At 48.2% G+C, this 12,584-nt stretch overlaps 1 protein-coding gene across 1 annotated transcript in view; it reads right to left on the minus strand.

Annotated features, from left to right (window-relative positions):
- BAHCC1 (BAH domain and coiled-coil containing 1) overlaps positions 1-12,584 on the minus strand; it is a 187,559-nt gene that overhangs the window by 106,748 nt on the left and 68,227 nt on the right. Inside the window, exon 3 of the mRNA XM_082272320.1 lies at positions 10,130-10,312. Within this exon, the coding sequence (XP_082128446.1) occupies positions 10,130-10,312 (183 nt within the window). The remainder of the gene's footprint in view (positions 1-10,129; positions 10,313-12,584) is intronic.

A 12,584-nucleotide genomic window follows, 5' to 3' on the forward strand; every position in this document is an offset into this window, starting at 1 on the left:
GAGCCCAAGGCGAACATGCCAATGTGCGCCCCCCACCCCCCAAAATGTATGAGCATTAGGTCAACAAAAATCATCCCTAAAAAAGTGAGTACATCAATTCCTCCCAGGACAAATCCACTCCCCCTCATGAAATCCCCCCTCCCAGCACAAATCTTTGCCCCCCCCCATCCCCCCTCGCACAAATCGACCCCCAAAAAAAAAATCACTCCTAGCACCAATCCCCTACCCTTCCAATTTACCCTCCCAGTATACATCCCCCCCACTCCAAGTCCCCCCCTCCCAGCACAAATTTCCCCATCCACCCTCCTAGCACAAATCTCCCTCCCCCCAAATTTGCCCTTCTAGCACAAATACCCCTCCCCCCCCACCCAAAGAAAAAATTTCCCCTCCTAGCACAAATCCCCTCCACCATATCACTTATTCTGGCACAAGCCCCCCAAAGCCAACCTTCTAGCACAAAGCGTCTTCCCCAATCCCCCCCAAATCACAACTCCTAGCATCCCCCCAAATTTCCCCTCCTACTGCCCCCAAAGTCCCCCTCCCAACACTAATCTCCTTCCCACAATCTCTATGCTGTGCTTTCCCCCCACCTCTCACGATACCACAGTGCCCAGGGCAGCCGCCCCCTCCTGCCAACCCCTTGTCCCGGGGCCCTGTGCATGGCCAGCGAGCTGACAGGTCAGGAAGATGCATGGAGACCTAAACTGTCAATCAAAGCATTTCAGTTCCCCTTTCCATCAAGATTGGATGTGCGGAATTCTTGGTTGCATGGAGTTTGCACAATTCTCTCTGGGTTGGGGGGGGGGGGGGGCGAGATTTACCCAGAGTGCTCCAGGTTCCTTACACAACCCAGGAACATACTGGTTACACGATCATGATGGGAATTTGGGTGGCGCACTCCTTTGGGACAGGCGAAGGGGCGGGGGACTGACACAAATGATTTACTGTATTCCCTAAAGCACCACTTTATATGTTGGTGCTATATACAAATATGGGTAGCGAATCGAACATTTATTATAATTTGATGTAAATGCTGCAGATGATAGAATACTCCCTGTTCCCAGTACTTCCAGGAACTGTCATAATAATTGCAAAAGTGCAATTATTGTTCGGGCCCCAGTCAGGGCGTGTGTACAGGTAAGTACATAATTCTGGGGGGGGGGGGTGCTATTAAATACCCCAGTAATTCAGGGGGGTGGGGTGGTGAAGTACATCAATGCTGGGGGAGGTTAGAATTACAGCTCTCCACTGACCTACAATGCTGAGGGAAGGGTATATTATTGCTGGGGGGGGGGGGGGGCTTAGGACTATTGCTGTCCAACTGACCACCAATGCTGGGGTAGGGAATATGGGGAGAGGGGTTACTGAAGCTTGCTGCTGTCCACCATTGCTGAGGGGGGGGGGGTATTAAAAGGTCCCAGAAGTGTGTGTGTGTGTGGGGGGGGGGGTATTAAAGCCTGCCACTGACCACCAAAGAAGGGAGAATTGGGGGGGGGGGTTATAAAGCCTGCCACTGACTCTGGCTTCTTGTACTCTGACTTTTTCCAATGTAATCGCCCCCCCTTCCCCCCGATTTTTTCCAATGCAACCCCCCCCCCCCCCAGGTCATATCCTGTGCAAAAAGGTGACACTATACACTGTAAAGGGACACCCACTTTATTGGCCACCATGAGGCGACACTGACTGTACTGGCCATGCTCCCAAGTGATTATTACTGAAAATTATTTAATGCATTGTGGGGTTAGGGTGTGGGGGGGGGGGAATATAAGTTATTTTGATGTTTTGGAAGGGGGGGAGAGGGGAGTCAGAATACGTAAGGTGCAGTTCTTTCATTGGTGGCTATGTGCAGATGACTACCACACCCTCAATTACTTACACAGGTGTCACAGGGACAGGAAATGAAAGAAAATCTCCCCAATAGAGATACAAAACTAAATATAAAATGTATTAAAAGATACAATATACAGACAAAATACAATATATATTTTTAGAATAGATTTATAAATTTGGCTGCAGTTGGATTTTAATAACCATTTCAATGGTATTGACTGTCCCTTTAATGACTGGCGGAGCTACAAATGGCCATTGTGTAACAGCGCCGGTGACAAAAGAGGAAACGGGCAGCCACACGTCTCCAGCGGCACGTGCATATCCAATTGTGCGAGAGGCTGGGGAAGCGCTGCCCTTTAATGAGGCAGCTGGCATGGAGCTTACAAGACTTTCAGGTCAAAAACTCGACGGGGTTAAAGAAAGGGGGGGAAAAAAAAAAAATCCCCTGCCAGTTTGGCTGGCAGTGCTGGGCGGCGTGGAAGGCCGGGCTGCAGGAAGCGCTCGCTGGGAACGGATCCGCAGCAGATGTGAGGGTTGATCTGTAACTCTACGAGCCTGCGAAGGGTGTGTGAAAGAGGTGGGAGGATTGGAGCTGCAGGATATGAACACAGACAAAAAACTGGATCACTCATCCTTCCAAAAAAAAAAAAATCCCAAGGTTATGCCTTGCAATGGAACGCAGGTTGGGACAAAAACAGAGCACTGCCCCTTCCCTAAAAAGGGACAATCCACCCAGAACTGCTGTAGGGGATATTTGCTTGAAGAATTTCCAATTTTGCTTGAAGAATTTCCAATGAGAGCAGAGGCGGCAGAGAAGGGAACCAAGGGGGCGGAGAAGGGAACCAAGGGGGCAGAGAAGGGAACCAAGGGGGCAGAGAAGGGAACCAAGGGGGCGGAGAAGGGAACCAAGGGGGCAGAGAAGGGAACCAAGGGGGCAGAGAAGGGAACCAAGGGGGCAGAGAAGGGAACCAAGGGGGCAGAGAAGGGAACCAAGGGGGCAGAGAAGGGAACCAAGGGGGCAGAGAAGGGAACCAAGGGGGCAGAGAAGGGAACCAAGGGGGCAGAGAAGGGAACCAAGGGGGCAGAGAAGGGAACCAAGGGGGCAGAGAAGGGAACCAAGGGGGCAGAGAAGGGAACCAAGGGGGCAGAGAAGGGAACCAAGGGGGCAGAGAAGGGAACCAAGGGGGCAGAGAAGGGAACCAAGGGGGCAGAGAAGGGAACCAAGGGGGCAGAGAAGGGAACCAAGGGGGCAGAGAAGGGAACCAAGGGGGCAGAGAAGGGAACCAAGGGGGCAGAGAAGGGAACCAAGGGGGCAGAGAAGGGAACCAAGGGGGCAGAGAAGGGAACCAAGGGGGCAGAGAAGGGAACCAAGGGGGCAGAGAAGGGAACCAAGGGGGCAGAGAAGGGAACCAAGGGGGCAGAGAAGGGAACCAAGGGGGCAGAGAAGGGAACCAAGGGGGCAGAGAAGGGAACCAAGGGGGCAGAGAAGGGAACCAAGGGGGCAGAGAAGGGAACCAAGGGGGCAGAGAAGGGAACCAAGGGGGCAGAGAAGGGAACCAAGGGGGCAGAGAAGGGAACCAAGGGGGCCTTGATGCTACTGTCCTTGATCAGCATAAGTAGCCAGAAGGCCCTTAAGTATCCACTCCAACCCAAAATGGGTGGCGCCACTGTGCTGTGTAAAGACATTGGGGTTGATTAACTAAAGGCAAATAGACTGAGCACTCTGCAAGTGCAGTTGCTTCAGCGCTTAGCAAGTGAGAAGCTCTACCGACTTCCGTCATCCAATCATGTGAAATCATTTTTTTGTTTTCCTTGCACTTGATTGAGTACTCTTTGCAAAGTGAAGCCTCACCTCATTTACTAAGCTCTGGAGAAAATGCACTTGCAGAGCGCAATTGCACTTTGCAAAAAATGCACAGTCTAATTGCCAATTCACAGGCATCTTTAAAGCTTTCTAAACTCCAAAAGACATGCTGGTAGGTTAATTGGAGCCTGTTCAAAATTGGCCCTACTGTGTATGTATGTGAATGTGAGTTAGGGACCTTAGATTGTAAGCTCCTTGAGGGCAGGGACTGATGTGAATGTTTAATGTATATGTAAAGCGCTGTGTAAATTGACAGCGCTATACAAGTACCTGAAATAAAATAATAAACCTAAGAAAGGAAGTGTAAAATATTGAAGTCCCTAGAAGCAGTGGATGCATTTTTTATTTTCAGGTAGTTCTTCAGAAAGAACAGAAAATGCAAACTGATCCTGCCAGGAATGCAGAGATCTTCTCATTTCAAATGCTGTGTAGTCTAGTCTGGGTGACAACCATTCCCTCTATAGAGTCAGCGGATGAGTGAGTGTAGCCACCTGGAGAACCATTAGCAAAATAAAGAAAAGGAGTTCAGCAATGGTGACCCAATGGCGGTATTAATTTAGAGCTGTGATCATAACTATCCAGATGAAACCCGCCTCTAACTATGAGGACAACAATGCCCCTCCGACCAGTTCCTTTCTCCTGCACATCCATAAAGCTCTGAAGCTACCAGCACTCATCATTGCTGAGCTTTCTTCAACTGAAGACGACTGGCTTTGGATAACCATTGGTCTCCAGTGAAGGCTGCATAAAAAGGTGCAGTAGTGATTTGAAAACCCAATGCTCTTTAAGACAGGCTAAAGAAAGCCAAACACACACACATATACATACATACACACACACACACACACACAACCATTACACTTTAGATGTGACCCTCTACCACGCAACGAAGGTCTTTGCACCTCAGGTTTGTAGTAACGCCCTTCCAATTGCCTGTTTTCCCCTGCGCTCTGTAGCTACCAGTCCTCAGCATCATGGATGGTCTTTCTTCAAGTGGCAAAGACCATCTTTGGATAACAATTGGACTTCAGAACATAAGACTAGAGAAAGCCAAATACACCCACATATATGATCGTTACAGTCTAGCCATGCAACTGAGGTCTTTGGGTCCCATGTTTGTTGTCCTTCCAATTGCCATTTTTTTTTTCGTTGGCTTCTAAGAATCTCTGAACCTACCAGCCCTCAGTATCATGAATTGGCTTTGAGGACACCATGGACTGGCCTTGAGGACACCATGGTATGGCTTCTTCAAGTGACAAAGACTGGCTTTGGATAACCATTGGACTCAAAGATAACATTTTCAAAAAAGCCACACATATCTATATAACTATATCAGTCTTGGGTTGACCCTCTACCATGCAAGGTGGTCTTTGACTCCCACATTTGTAAAAAATGGATTTTTGTAAGATCTTACCGTAAAATCCTTTTCTCTTAAGCTCATTGACAGACGTAGTCTTCTTGATTCTCAAGAGCTGGGTTATGTTGTCTCCGCAGGAGTAGGACTAGGCAGAAAGACAAAACGTGCTGGCTCCACCTTAGGGGCAGTCCCTGAGGGTATATCCTCCCTCTCTCTGCTACAGGGAATCAGTTCTGTTTTAAAGCAGTACAGAGAATTTAACCCAACCCAACTCAATGATAGAGGGGCGGGTACTACGTCTGTCAATGAGCGATAGAGAAAATGGCCTTCCAGTAATAAATTTTTCCCTGCGCTTCTGGAAAGCCTCGTAAACAGGCCTTGAGGACACCGCGGACTGTCTTCTTCAAGATCAGCTTTGGATAATCATTGGCCTCCAGTAAAGAATATGCGACGGTTCAGTCCCGACTTAAGGCAGGCTAAAGGAAACCAAACAGTGCTCAGGCTACAGCTACCTGGACCCCGTAAAACAGTTGCTAGTAGGCACTAGTGGCCGGCAAGTGTAGACGGAGCAGACAGGCCAACCTAGTAAACAGGTGGTAAGCAGAACTGCCTGGGAGGGAGGTCTGAGTGGAGCATTTGAGGTCATTGCCAGCAAGTTTTAGAAAATGCAAAAGGCTAAACCCTCTACATTCCAGACGGCCAACAAACGTAATAAAGACGCAAAAAGTCAACCACAATGCAAGCATTTCATTTACAAGGTCTTGTTAACTCTTTTATAGCCAACAGACAAAAGTGCCGCATCAGATAAAAAAAAAGCAAACAAACAGTTAAGGGCTGGGCCTTTTTTCTCCTCTGCCATTCCCCGAATCTTCCCAAATTAGTTCAATCACCGAGAGACAGAAACACGCAGAGTTAAAGAAAGTGAGATCGGAGGTGATATTGGCTGCAAGCCTTGGCACCATGCCCGGCTGCTAGTCTGAAAAGATGCCAACTGGCTCGATTCACGCCAAGGCTACCCCCCCCCCATCCTACGCTGCGCATGCAGGGGGGGGGGGGGGGAACTGTCCGCGGAAGGAGCGTACAAAGAGAGCGAGGAGACGGATACAAGATTTAGACACAATGCACTCAGGTCAAACACGAGTAGCTGTTACACAATACAAAACAAAACGCCGAACAGCCGAGAGCGAGACATAAATCGCCAAGATTCCACAACGCCGCGCTCCTGGGCCTGGCAAATCCCGACCACAAAAGGGAAGACAGAGGAAATATGCAAAGTGGAGTCGGTATTTGGTGGAATGCCGGATTCTCGTGCGCAGAATTTAATATTGGTATTATTAGTCAGCAGTGTGCGGAGATTGTGAGGGAGGAGGAAAATATTCCGAAACAATTTTTATGTAAAAAAAACAACAACAACAACAACGTGGATATGGCATTCGAATGAATTCCTCAGTAACGTAGCAAATTAATAAGTATGTCCAGGAATTTCTTTTCTTTGAATGAAGTGGGTCAACTTTAGAGCCCCTGGCAGGTTTTTTATTGCTGTGCTGAGATTCATTTTTTTCCCCAATGGCCCATCAGGTGCAAATTGCACTGGAACAGCTTCCTGATGGTGACAACAGTGTGCTGTGCCAGTGCAATGTGTGTCAGTAGGGATGGGGGGGGGGGGGGGGGACATGGGACAGTGACATTTCTCGGGGGGGGGGGGGGGGGGCATGCGACACCGTGACATTTCTCAGGGGGGGGGGGGGCGCATGCGACACCGTGACATTTCTCAGGGGGGGGGCATGGGACACAGTGACAACATTTCTTAGGGGGGGCATGGGACACAGTGACATTTCTCAGGGGGGTATGGGACACAGCAACAACATTTCACAGGGGGGTATGGGGGCAGGGAACACAGTGACATCTCGGGGGGGGGCCCAGGGTTTACAGTGACATTTCTCAAGGGGGGGGCCCAGGGGACACAGTGACATTTGTAAAAGGGGGGGGGCCCAGGGGACACAGTGACATTTCTAAAAGGGGGGGGGGGCCCAGGGGACAAGTAACATTTCTCAGAGGGGGCACAGAACAGGGTGACATTTCTCAGGGGAGTGGCTTTTCACTGACCCATAATGCTCAGAATTTGGCATGGTCCCCCTGGGCTCTGGATGGCCTTGTCCTGGCATTCACGCTGGGTTGCATTTACATTACAGCTCTGAAGCAAACGCACGGGGATGCCGCTCCTTCCAGCGCATGCGCCGATGCGCCTTTAGGAGATATTTTCAGTTCCTATCGGTAAAAATCATACATGGGAGTTTAATCCCACTTTAAACGCTGGGGTAGGTGTAAAAAAGGTAGCAGGGGAGTAGGTTGAAAAATAAATGCAGTTTCCACTCCTTGAAATTTGTTATATAAACTCAAAAAAGGTACGGTTTGAATGAACTGTATGTATGGTGGGTTCCTCTTTAAGGCAGAGACTGAGGTTCACAGCTTGCAGCAGACTGGAGCCGAGGCAATGTCACTGAACTGGAGCTCAAAGCTGGTTGTTTAAAATGATTAGAAATGTAACTTTTCTGAACAATCTTGCTGTATATTGTTACAGGTCAGGAATTCATTCATGCCGATTGTAAAGCTACTAAAAGACCCTTGGCCCCGCCCCCCTCCAAACATGTGTTGCCATTTCATTTGAAGTATACATTGTTTCAGTATTCAGCTGTGATCATTTTCATTCTAATATCACATATTTTAGAGTTCACAATTGGATCCAATGATTTGTTGCAGCTATATAGATCCTGTATGATAATAATTAGATTTTCCCACCCCTCTCCCCCGGCCCTGGAGGCTGCTGCGAGCTGCACTGTGCATGATGAGCAGACTCAGTCACACAACCTGAGATGGTTATCTGGACTTCAGCTCCTCTTTAATTATCTTCTTAGGAAAGATGAATAGAATAATAAGTATTGTTCTGCGGCGCACTCTGCACGGGGTCAGAGGTTATCTGCTCTCAGCCTGCAGACGATTGGATGGAGCCGCAGCCTGCAGGTGTCCCCTGCACAGACAATGCCGCCAAGCAGGTTTTCTTTCTGGAGAGGACATGAGGGCGGCTGACTGTAGGCCCAAAGTTTAGACAAGTTTTATAGTTAAGATTCCATAAAGAACAGGTGAGAGATGAGGACGCTGACAGAACGCGCACAGCGGCTACGATGGGATTTGGAGATTGTGGATACATATCCCTGGGGCTGGATGGGAGAAGGAGGGGCGCTTATCAAGGCCAGTCCATTATTCTAAGACTACATTTTCATAAAGATACCAAAACTGTACTCCCCCCCCCCCCCCCCCCCAACGTGACCCGACCAAAGGACGCAATGGCAATACATAGCCCAACCATTAGCCAGGAGGATAAAGATTAGACTCTAGGCTTATAACTGTATTCTGATTGGGTCTAGAGTCTTGCTTTTTTTTTTTCCATACTTCATGCCAGCCTTACCCAACCCTTTTCTCCCAGAGGAACCCCTAAAAACTTTCAAGTCTTGAGGAACCCCTAAACTAATGTGTTAGTGGATCAGCGGGAATAATGCCCCCTACATTGGGGGGGGGTCAGCGGGGGAACAACGCCCCTTACATTGGGGGGTCAGCGGGGGAACAACGCCCCCTACATTGGGGGGGGGGTCAGCGGGGGAACAACGCCCCCTACATTGGGGGGTCAGCGGGGGAACAACGCCCCTTACATTGGGGGGTCAGCGGGGGAACAACGCCCCTTACATTGGGGGGTCAGCGGGGGAACAACGCCCCTTACATTGGGGGGTCAGCGGGGGAACAACGCCCCTTACATTGGGGGGTCAGCGGGGGAACAACGCCCCTTACATTGGGGGGTCAGCGGGGGAACAACGCCCCTTACATTGGGGGGTCAGCAGGGGAACAACGCCCCTTACATTGGGGGGTCAGCGGGGAACAACGCCCCTTACATTGGGGGGTCAGCGGGGAACAACGCCCCTTACATTGGGGGGTCAGCGGGGAACAACGCCCCTTACATTGGGGGGTCAGCGGGGAACAACGCCCCTTACATTGGGGGGTCAGCGGGGGAACAACGCCCCTTACATTGGGGGGTCAGCGGGGGAACAACGCCCCTTACATTGGGGGGTCAGCGGGAGTAATGCCCCTTACATTGGAGGTCAGTGGGAACAATACCCCTTACATCAAATGGAAGGTCCATTCTACCAAAAATCAAGTTCTGGCATCTCTATAGAGAAGCATAGCATACTCCATCTGATAGGACAACATTGGGGGGTCAGCAGGAACAACGCCCCTTACATTGGGGGTCAGCGAGAAACAACACCCCTTACATTGGAGGTCAGCAGGAACAATGCCCCGTACATTGGGGGGTCAGCGGGAACAATGCCCCTTACATTGGAGGTCAGTGGGAACAATACACCTTACATTGGAGGTCAGCGGGAACAACACCCCTTACATTGGAGGTCAGCAGGAACAATGCCCCGTACATTGGAGGTCAGTGGGAACAATACCCCTTACATTGGAGGTCAGCGGGAACAACGCCCGCTACACTGGGGGTCATTGGAACGAACGCCTCAATGGTCAGAATGCATACCTTGCAAAGGGCTAAATAGATCATTGGTGTCATGTTAAAGGGTGCTGGTCCCAGTACTATGCAGGCATCAAATGGAAGGTCCATTCTACTAAAAATCAAGTTCATAGCATACTCCATCCGATAGGACAATATGATGATATGGAGATAGGCACACTAAAAAATGTTTGCGCTAAATATTAAGTGATCTTACATGCCAATTAAAGAACAAAATAGCATACATGACCTAACAAGGACCGATCAACTCAGAACAAGACCATTTCCATTGCAGTAGGACTAGATGGGGCCACACGACTACACAACAGGACCCGTCCACTGGATATAACACAACTCTATGACATATCGCTGAAGAACATACCATATGAACCCGCCTCCTTTTCAGGATTAGCTCATGACAGACAACACAGATGGAGGCCAGAAGAAATCTCTAGGCACACAATCAAGTCCATCAGCAATTACATTTTCCACAGCACAGGCCAAAGCTTTTATTACTGACCTTCATGGGAGTGTGAGAACCAGATCTGGGAGGCGCTGGCCCCATGGGGCCCCCTGTAGGCGGTTTCCGATGGGGAGGAGGAGGCTGCGGCAGGGTGCGCGGAGGCTGCCGGTGAGCCCAGGCTGCTGCTCAGGAAACTGCCCATAAAGGGCGGGGAGGAGTTCGCCATCAAACCGGTGCTGGCTGCAAAGAGAAAGAAGAGAAAGTTCAGTGAATCGGTATCACAGATTTGGCTTAATATATTTCATGTGGTCTAAACTGCAAAGCATCAGGACGGCCTTAACCCAATTGTTTTACTGCAGCCCTGAGGCTGGACTATTCTTTAAAGAACCAAAAAAAGGGGCAAATTACAAATGGAGACTATAAAAGGAAACAGCCAGATTTCATGTTACAATCCATAGTGACAAATTAAAATAAATAATTGTAAAAAAAAAATTGTAGCAATCTACAGAAAATATACTCCACGGCAGGGAATTAAAAAAAAAAAAAAAATGGTATGATGCTGTTTCTTCCCTAATTATTTTCCCTAAACACTGATCGCTTTAAGATATAAAATTTATAATATATTTAAAATTAAATATATGTAAAATTAAATTAAAAATATTTATATTTTAATTTTCTCAATCAAGTGAACTGCATTAAACAGTGATAATAATATATTTATATATATATATATATATATATATATATATATATATATATATATATATATATATATATATATATATATATATATATATATATATATATATATATATATATATATATATATATATATATATATATATATATAAATAATAAAAAAAATCATAAAAAAAAAAAACCACACACACACACACACACACACACACACAAATGAGAATTAAAATTTAGATAAACTGCTAAATACACAGAAGAACTATATAAATAGGACCCACATGGTCGGCCTAAAGAATTTATACTTTCATCTATCCAGCTCTAGGATTTTATACAGCTTTGTCACAAAGCACATCTGGATAAACGGCACCACTTACAGTTAAAGATCACAGTGGCATTTACTCTCTACTGCCTGGATAGTAAGTGAGCAGCAGAAGACTGATCAGGATATCCTTCCACTCACTCTGCTCTGTCCCTCCTAGCAGCATGGTCCTTGTTAACATATGTGCACACAGCACACCTGATTGGCTACCAGTTTTACTCTCCTTCACCCAGCCTGTAGCAGTCGGACTCTGACATCAGGTACAATGCAAGACCGATCGTTCTGTGCTGTTTGCAAACACAGTGAAGGTTGGCCTACTACTTGGAGCATTGTCTGGGGCAGGTGGGAATAAATTAAGTATTACAGTTAATGCTTTGACCCCTAGACTTAAGCAGTAACCCTTGCAGTGTGGGGGGGGGGGGGGGGGGGCAATGGAAGATTTTTTTTTTTAAGGAAAAAAGTTCCACTTTAAAGAAATAAAGAACAGATGAAAATATCCAGCAAGCGTAACTCGGAAGGTGGGGGAATGGAACGCACAACACTGAGCCCTGCTGAGGGTGTGTACAGGATTCGCTGGCTGATCAATGCACTCCCCTCCCAGCCTTCAGGGTGCAATGAAAACCTCACATGGACCAGAAAGCCTTCCCGCTTCCCCGCAGCTGCTCCTGTCATTGTGACAGGGAAGGGATGGAGCATTCCAGATGTGCGGCCTTCCAGCCAGGTGTCAGCAGCCCCAGCGCAGAGCAGACTTGACGTTCACCGCGTCTCCGCCAACAGCGAGGTCAGGTCTGCTTAAAGGGAACCTATAGCTTTGTGCTGATAGAGAGACAAGTACATGTAATAAACCTGAAGTGTTACTAAACCGAGGAGCCTGCATTCACTATATCTGCTCTCCCCAGGAGCCTGCAGTCCCTATATCTGCTCTCCCCAGGAGCCTGCAGTCCCTATATCTGGTCTCCCCAGGAGCCTGCAGTCCCTATATCTGCTCTCCCCAGGAGCCTGCAGTCCCTATATCTGCTCTCCCCAGGAGCCTGCAGTCCCTATATCTGGTCTCCCCAGGAGCCTGCATTCACTATATCTGCTCTCCCCAGGAGCCTGCAGTCCCTATATCTGCTCTCCCCAGGAGCCTGCAGCCCCTATATCTATAAAAATAAAATTGATAAACTAATAAAAAAAATTAATAAAAAAGGAATAAAACCATAAAAGTGCAGGCAGAGCACTGGAAAAAAGCACTAGGGACAAAACAGATGAATGGTTCGATACAGATTACAATGCATCATGTCATGTTTTTTTTATTTATTTTTTTTAATTTGCCACCGGGTTCGGCCCCCTGCGTCACGGCGCCCGAAGGGAAGGGAACCCGGAAGACGGATGCTGGCATCGGATGGAGGACATCAGGGGATCGTAGGGACAAGGTAAGTTTCACTACAGGGTAACCCCCCCCCCCCCCCCCGAGTGTGGATCGGGGTTACCGCTTTTGGTACTAATAACCCCTGA

The sequence above is a fragment of the Pelophylax lessonae genome (genome assembly GCF_965119305.1).
Source record: "Pelophylax lessonae genome assembly, chromosome: 11".
NCBI lineage: Eukaryota > Metazoa > Chordata > Amphibia > Anura > Ranidae > Pelophylax > Pelophylax lessonae.